The 8,607-nt window shown below is 38.3% G+C and overlaps 2 protein-coding genes across 2 annotated transcripts in view; one reads left to right on the forward strand and one right to left on the reverse strand.

The window, feature by feature from the left end:
• Positions 1–1,673: 1,673 nt before the first annotated feature.
• GKN1 (gastrokine 1) lies at positions 1,674–7,067 on the reverse strand. Its single transcript, XM_019647623.1, has 6 exons — positions 7,000–7,067; positions 4,886–4,939; positions 4,660–4,797; positions 3,616–3,726; positions 2,547–2,694; positions 1,674–1,869 (listed from the first exon to the last, which is right to left on the reverse strand). Exons 1-6 carry the CDS (start codon positions 7,009–7,011, stop codon positions 1,775–1,777), a joined length of 558 nt encoding a protein of 185 aa, XP_019503168.1. The 5' UTR covers positions 7,012–7,067; the 3' UTR covers positions 1,674–1,774.
• GKN2 (gastrokine 2) overlaps positions 6,403–8,607 on the forward strand; it is a 23,447-nt gene continuing 21,242 nt past the window's right edge. Inside the window, exon 1 of the mRNA XM_019647621.1 lies at positions 6,403–6,478. The gene's annotated coding sequence lies outside the window, so the exon portion shown is untranslated. The remainder of the gene's footprint in view (positions 6,479–8,607) is intronic.

Below are 8,607 nucleotides of genomic sequence, written 5' to 3' on the forward strand. Positions count from 1 at the left end.
ATATAGTCATGGGATGTGGAGTATAGTTTAGAAATGGAGTCAATGGAATTGTAATAGATATGTATGATATCAGGGGTGGCAGGGGAATGGATGGGGGAGGGGGATTGTCACTTTGTGAGGAGTGAAAAGGATACCTATTGCATTGTTTTGTACATCTGAAACTAATAGTAATAAAAATAAAATATAAAAAAATAAAATAAAATAAAATAAGCTTGTTAATTGTGTTAATTTTTTTTGTATTCTTAACCATTTTATCTATAAGTTAGTAAAAATATGTTTAAAATCTTTAGTATAGCAAGATTGCTAAATTATTCTGAAATTTAAAAATATTTTTTCATATATTTTGATAAATGTGTATAATCTAGAATTTTTATACATTCCTAGTTAATTTAATTCCTTATCCTGAAATAGTGACTAAACAATACTTCTATGAAACATGGGATTCACCAGGTCCCAAAAGTCATTCACATGACATTGTATCTATTTTGTGAATTTTATTTATTTTTTTTACTCAGAGTAGGGTAGTATCTAAGACATTGATCTTTGATGGGTCTTTGACAGGTTTCCACTTCATGACTTCAAGATATTTTGGAAATTCTATTACACTGGTAGTACACTTCATGTGAACAGCAATGAAATTGTCTCAAGCTAAAGAAAATTAATATAATTTCCTTCCAATTAAGATGGCAAATATTGGCATTTTTTTCAAATAGTGGGAATGAATGTCTTTAGTTTTGTTTGGCAGGGTTATTTAAGAATATCCCACCTTAAGACATGAGAATAGGTTAGATATCCTTTTATGGCATCAAGAATTTTAAAAAATGTATAAGAGCAAGTTTTAAAAATGAACTGCAGTTTCATGTTGTAATACATAACATTTGAACTCTCTTTCTCTGAGATCTTTCTACTTCAGGAGAGACCTCAGTGCTGTAAGTGTACTTCACTTCCATGGCCATCAAAAAGTGAAGGTCATGACCTCTTGAACAAAACAAGGTGAAGGAAAATTAGAATTGGGATTCAAAAGTCTTAGACATTTACTTCTTAAGCTGGAAAGACATGTAAACATGGGAGAGGAGGCTAACATTTTGGTTCATCCATCTTCTGCCATGAGTACAGAAAAAGCTATCTACAAGATGGAAAGAAGAAGAAAGCAGAATTTAGACAGAAGCATAGATGAGCTAACACATGGCTTCAGGGAGTGAGAAGGCGACGTGGGTCTTGGTGTCATTATAGTTCCTGGCTCCAGTCTCTTTGATACCAGCTGCTTTTCTTGCCCTAAGATTATTTTAGATATTCCAATAGCCTTGCAAAAACCACCCCTCCCTTTCTGACTTAAGCTACTTTGAGTGGATTTCTGCCCTTGCTGATCTGAAATGTTACCGTGCACTCTCAACTGTAGAGCAGTCTTCAGAGCAGTCGGATGGTCTTGGAATCATTCCCAGAGCTGTGGTTAGTAGTATCTGATATATCTGAAGGGGTTCTTTATAAGGGGCAGGTCCGGCATATAGGCTAAGAGTTGGGTCTACTGCACTTCGACAACTTGCTATAATCACATTGCTCTTTTGATTCTGTGCATTCCAGATGGAAGTCATAAGGAATTTTAGGTTAAACTAAATTCAGTGCTAAATAGGTTTATTGAAATTTAAAGAAACCAAACATAAGTAGGAGAAAATGTTTCAGAATGACATGATATAAACCATTACAGCCCACATTTTTCTATATAGAATGTTCTGATATTCTACTGCAACTGGTATTCCACAGCTACTTTTTTTTTTTAGTTTTCCACTGTTTTTCCACAGAAGGAAATGTTCAAAATCCAGAGTACATTAGCATTGAAGCACTTTCCTGAGAAGAAAAACAGGCTTGCCCCTGATAAAAAAGAAAAGAACAAAACAATATCAATGTCTTTCAAGGGCTCCTTTTTCAGGGAGGGGACAGAAGTTGTGGGATGGGGATGTCACAGTTTTCAAACTGGCTGTGCAACAATTTTAAGATCTAATTAGCTAGCTATGAAGATTAAATTAATTGATTCAAATACCTGAAAAGTTGCTGTTAGGTTAGGTCCCTAGGTGGGTACTTCATTTTTGTGTAAGTTATTCTTCGAATGTCCAGAAATTAAGTGATTGAGCTATTAAAAGTCAATAGATTCTATTGGCATTGTCCTTTCATTTAGTCACTCATGTATGTCTTTGAATATGTCTCGAATGTACTCTAGAAAAGCAGTAATCTTAAAAGCTCAGAATCCAGAGCCAAAATGCTTAGGATTGATCCAGGCAAAGGTTTTGTGACCTCTCTCTGTGCCTCAGTTTCCTCATCCTCAGAGTGTGAGAACAGCAATAGAACCTATCACATAAGATTGCTGTCAGGAGCAAGTGGGTTAACACACATAAATCATGCAGAATAGTGCATGGCATGGAGCAAGTGCTACATAAGTCTTAGCCTTGATGACCATTTTTGAATAGTTGGTGGCCTCTGTGGACATGCTGAGAATAGTCTGACAATTCTACCAGCACTAATGTGGAGCACACCGTAGGGAGGCCACTCACCTTGAATCTCATCAGCCATGTATGTTGGAACCTGATTGCACATGCCAGCGATGGGTCCTCCAAACTCATCCAGGTTGTTGACTGGGTTAGAGCTGATTGAGTACATCAGGCCCTTGGGAGGTGGTCCCCTTTGTCCTTCACCCTGAAGCTGAGTAGGAGAGGACAGAGGAAAAGGAAGAGAAAGAAAGAGTGGTTTGTTGAATTGAAGGTTAAGTACAAGGTCAATGGGCAGTATTGTGTGGCTATAATTTTTGCATAACCAAAATGAAGAAGAACCAATCACCACCATGTATATCTCAGATTTTCTAAGGGTCCCAAGGGATTTAGCTGGTTTGAAACCTCAGCATCTCAGAAAAGCAGAAGTCTGAGACTAAACTTATTCTGAAGCTTGGGCCTCATTTGGTCATCTTACATTTCTGGGGTTGAGCTACATGATGACCAGCTACTGAGAATGCAGTTTATTTGTTTTTTTCTACCCTGTCAAGAAAGGTGCCCATTTATAAGTTCATATCAGATATGAACTTAACCAAACATTTTAAAGAATGATGGACTCCTTCTCCCCACCCACCCCAACTGGAGTGGCCAGATATAATACAGGACACCCAGTTACATTTGAATTTCAAATAAACAAATCATTTTTTTGTGCAAGTATGTCCCAAATATTGCATAGGATATACTTACGCTAAAAATTACCCATTACTTATCTGAAATTCAAACTTAACTGGGTATCCTTTATTTTTATTGGCTAAATCTAATAACCCTGACCCAACTCCTGCGGGAAATGTCCTTGGAGAAATGCCAAGGGCTCTCCTTGGCATGAGCAGAGCTTTGTTCCTGTAACAGTCAGGGCTAGATGTTCTGAGAAGCCTCTGTAAGGGCAGGTGTGAGCCACAGCATTTGAGTGTAGTGGCAGCTACTTCTCCTCAGGCACTTACCAATCCCTCTTCCCCTTTTGTGCTGCATGCTAGAACATGCTGGGTTCAAGAGGGAAAGATTGTGATCTTGTCATTATCTACTGAAGATCATAAGAGCTCCCCTGAACAACAAATAGAAAGACTCTTATTTTTACCTTCTTTTCCTTGACCATTGTGTCCAGGGCTTGAAGAGAGGGCATGGCACCCTTGTTCATTCTGTGCACAATGCATACCTTCTTGCTAAAGAGTCTGGTTGCAGCAAAGCCCTGTCAGGAAGACGGTAGATAATGAGGCGTATGTTCTCCCAGGAGCTCTCCTCATAGAAATCAGTTTCACCAGCAGAGAGAACTGGGACTGTGAGATCACGAAGCACTGGGGTAAGAGTTCAAGAACTGATCCTGTTTTGCAATCATATTTATTGCTACCATTTGTAAGGATAAACCTCCGAGGGCAGAGGCTTAATGTCTAACTTGTTGCTTTATCTTCATGTTCTTGCACGGTAAGAGACACTCTGCATGTCCGTTTTGCTGAAATAAACTTTAAAATACGATCACATTTTAATCTCCATTGATCTTTACAACATTGCAAGGAGGCAGGTAAGACAGGATTTGTTTTCTAATTGATGAGATGATAAAACTGAAATGATAAAGATCTGGCTTTTTAAGAGTACAAAGTTTGTTAAATATGGAGCTGGTGATTGCAGAGTTGGGTCTTCTAACCAGAGCCAAGAGGTTTTTTGCTTCCCTTACTAATTAATATCATCGTTTACATTTCCTTTGGTCCTTTCGAATTATAAGTGAAATGTCAATTTCTGTCTTTTTAGAAGGAAATTGAAGATAGACTGAGATAGGCTATGCTTTGGCAGCAGTAATACTGTGAGGCTCTTTCGTCATTATGGAGGGTATCTGCAGGCAAAGCGAAAGGGTATTCATACTTGTCATCTAGCCCCATAACCCCTTGAACAGAGTGGATCCTAATGACTGTTCCCTGGTTTGAATTTTAACTAATTGTGGGAAACTTAATTACTTGCAGTTATGGCAAGGGGGTGAAACAGGGTGAGCAAAATAGCACTTTTCCTTATAACTCTATGCTTATGTGCAGTTAGAATTTTATCATTTTTGTGGTTAGCAGACACTTTTTTTGTGTGCAAAAAGAAATGTCGTATTTGTAAAGAACAGAAACGGATGGTGGCTACCCACAGTGTTGTAATCCCAGAGTGAGTGCCAGGAGTCCCAGCCGTTGTTGTTGTCCACGTTGGCCACGTTGTGTTGATTGTTGACGCTCACTGTCTGCTGCCCACTTCCACCGCTGTTGTTGTTATCGCCGATGTTGATATTCTGAGGTTTATCAAAAGTTGATAATGCTTTAATACCACATTCCTTTGCCAATACATTTTGGGAATTTACTTTAAAAAGTGAGACTTACATAGTCAGCAAAGGCAGGAGTCAGGAAGACGCCAAGCAGTCCGGCAAAGACAATCTGAAATCACAAAGAGACATCGGTCTCCTGTCATGTGGCAAAACAGTGTCCTCTTTCTTTCTCGATCCAAGCTTATGGAAAGTATTTACTAATGTTACCATTCTGTTGAGTGGTCTGTCTGTTCTTCTTTCACTGTGTATTGTTTTTAACCATAGATAGTTTTAATGATAATGTAGAATTGGAATTGTAGGTTAGTTACTTATAGTATTGGGTTATCGGAAAAATCATGACGTATTATTTCTGTTTTTCATTGCAAAAATGTATCATGACTTTTCTGAAAATACAATAATTATGTTTTAATGATATATACAGAGGGTGACCAAAAATGTGTACACATTTTAAGAAAGGAAAACTATTAAAATTGTAATACTCAATATATACTGATATACAAGTCATATTTGACTTCTGCAATTACAAGAGGTGCTCAAAGTGGTCACTATCAGCATCCAGACACTTCTGATTATGGCGAACTACTGTTTGAGCAACGTTGACAAAAGTGTCCACTTGTATACTTTTTTTTGGCAGCCCTGGTAGTTTTAGAATTTTTAATGTGGGTTTTATGAAAAAACTAATGAAGTGTTAGTATATTGAAAAATAAAGTTGAAAATGAATAGTATACATGATTTGAAAATGGTTATAAGTTCTAAAGATTGCATCTGAAAATGATTTAAGTTAATGTTCCCATTTGATCTGGAAATCAAATAAGAATGATTTCCAGATCAAATGACTGATCTGAATGCTTTCCTTCCTTCCTAGACCTCCGCATAGAAGTAGTCTTTTAATTTTTTAACTTTGTTTTAAAGCAACAGATAAGCAAGCAGGTTGGATACTGGCGCTGAGAGGCCAAAGATGGAGTGTCTGGCTGTCACATGTGGTTAGCAGAAGGCAAATCAATAACTCTCCCAGGACCTGGCTTAGTCATTTGTCACTGGGTACATGACATTGCTTATCAAAACGCAGAGCTTTATGCAGGGCGCCTGATTCTGAGTACCTGTTCTCATTTCCTTTGCCTGGGACAAAATGCCTTACGAATTGCATTGGCGAGTCAAGGTAATTTTTTTCATTAGTTTAATTTTTCTCCTGATAGCTAAAGAAGGAAGTAAACATTAGTCTCAAAAAAAAAAAGTCAAGAGGTGAAAGACATTTTAGAGAACTACTAGTACAATTCAATCCTTTCAGAGATGAGGAAATTGAGTTTCAAAAGTCACTTAAGTGACTTGACCATGTTTGTATTGGCCAAGGGTGTACCTCTTGTTCAAGGCAGAGCTAGTAGATGTCCAGGTCTGAGCTACCTTTTTTAAATAAAAAATTGTTGTTATTAGAACTTATTTCTAGATAATGATTTTACACTAGCAACTCCATTATGAGCCAGAGTCTGCTGTAATATATTTCAGTATTTAGCATATTGAAACATGTAAATACTCATCTGATTCCAGCCTCTGTGCATGCTGTTATAAGAGACACTTGTCACCACCAGTTGCTTTGGCAGAATTTTGTGGTCCACCTGCTATACTCACAGCCTTTTATCCGGAACCACAGGTGAGATGCTGCACTAGCTTCATGCTTTAGGCATTTTCACAAATAAATGACCATGGACAGGGTCCAAGGCAAATTGTTCTTATTTGGAGATCCATTTGACAGCAGAGAATGTGACAGTAAGTCTTTCACTCATTTGTTTTGATAACATGCTTTTTATCTTGCCTGAGCATACTTAGGGCTTTTGGTAAAAGAGGAATTCACGAATGTGGGGAGAGAAAAATCAGGCATTTTCTAGGGCTTGGGGACTGCTTGCTCTCTGCCCAGACTTAAATCAGGAGATCTGGAAAGTAATTTTATTAAACAGCATGATGCGAGATGCTCAGACAACTGTTTAATCCAAGCATAACTATCCTTCTGTATAAAGATGCTTATAAATGTCACAATTCCATAAAAAAAGATATATTTTTTAAACAAAAAATTCCATTACAGCAACATTGTTGTAAGAAGCAGACTCCCTTAGCTCAGAATGTTAACAGTCTCCTAATAGAAGGTAATAAATTCAAATGGGAAAATCTACTCACTGTGAACTTCATCTTGGCTTCACCCAAGCGATGGAGTGGAGAAGAAGGCAGGCATGGGCTCAGGTAAGAAGCCTTCTCATATTTGTACTTGACAGGCATTACTCAAACTAGGTGTGACCAGGTGGAGTCAAAGACTCCAAAGATAACTTCCTTCATTTTCCATATCAGTGTCATAATCTAGTGTACCAAAAAGCCTTTTGCAATATCTGCCTGGTTAGCAAGGCACTTTGACATGGAGTTAATCTGACTCATCATTTGTTGAAGCTGAAGGTATCATGACAAACTCAATATAAGTTATGATAACTTTTGGTTCAAATGATGTGTGGGTGTGGGTATTTTATATACTGATATTACTCAGATTCAGTAAAGGAATAATCCCTAAAATCAAACAAGACCACAGATGAGAAACCATGGGCACACTGGGCCTTCCAGATAGCAGCTCCTGTAAGAACATGGGAATGACTTCCTCTTCTTACCTTTACCTGAGTCCATTGTGATGGCTTTGCTTAGACTAAACATGCTCTATTAGCTACTCGCACCAAGCCTATTCTCTTTTCTTCAATCCTGAGCTCTCTCCATGATAATAGGACCATGCATCCTGTTAGACAACCTGGGGGCTGTCTTCAGCCCATTCTTCTTACCACCACATCCAGTTAGTTACTAAACCTTGTGATTTCATCTCAGAAATGTCTCTCATCTTTGGCTTTGACCATAGCTCCTCTCACCTAGACTTTTACAGCAGTTATGTAATTGATCCCTTTAGTCACCAGTCTTGGATTTCAGTGCATGACTCTGTCATGCTTAGCATCTTTCATTGGCAGCCTATGAGATAAACTTCACCCAGATGCCTTATAGTAAGGTTCTCAAAGCCTCCCTAGCTGCATCTGTCACTGTCGACCTGGGGTGGGAGGCAGACATGTAAAGAGGTCTTCTGCATTAGGGACCGTCACATCGCTGCAGAATTAAAGAGTGGACAGCACAGTTCCCTTACACCCAGTCATGGGGAGTCATTTTAGTACATGAATGAAGTGCCTACTCCACTTTTTGCATGTCATACCTTACCAAGTACTTGAGGTTGACATTTTCCACAGTGAGCCTGTGAAATGATGCTCTGAAAGATGCTCCATGACAAATACACAGAGATACAATTCAGGCTCCAATAATCCTTCTCTTAGAGATCGACAATTGCCATTCACATGTCAAATGTACTAAGAAATCCATAGGGCAGACGTCGATGTCACATTGTTTCATCCAGAATCTCCTAATCTTAAGTGACCATAGACCTTGATTGTTTTTCCTTTTTCTTCTGTTATTTTTTCTAACACCTATTAACATCCCTGGGGGACACCTTCCTTAGAGAAATGACAATTGTGCTGCACTCTGGATTTGAAAACCCATTTGGGGAGCTACTGATTGGAACTAGAAGCCAGGAGACTTATGCATAGACTCTGTCCTGCTTTCTTCATTCAATGAGTCTTTTTTGTCCTCTAGACTTTAGGTTTCCTATGGGTCAAAGAGAAGAAATTCCTCCTTTATACAATATTATTTCAGTGGCTCCAAAAATTAGAAGACCCTCATCTTCTGTGCTTGATGTAATATGTGTGAATG

Source organism: Hipposideros armiger, unplaced genomic scaffold, assembly GCF_001890085.2.
Source record: "Hipposideros armiger isolate ML-2016 unplaced genomic scaffold, ASM189008v1 scaffold_114, whole genome shotgun sequence".
Taxonomy (NCBI): Eukaryota; Metazoa; Chordata; class Mammalia; order Chiroptera; family Hipposideridae; genus Hipposideros; species Hipposideros armiger.

Bases quoted from the DNA above. Each gene is read 5' to 3' on its own strand.
- GKN1 (XM_019647623.1), bottom strand. The intron at 3,727-4,659 runs GTGGGTAGCCAC...TCTTCCTGACAG, and splicing joins CACTCTGGGATTACAACACT to GGCTTTGCTGCAACCAGACT. The intron at 2,695-3,615 runs GTAAAAATAAGA...TCTCCTACTCAG, and splicing joins CAATGGTCAAGGAAAAGAAG to CTTCAGGGTGAAGGACAAAG.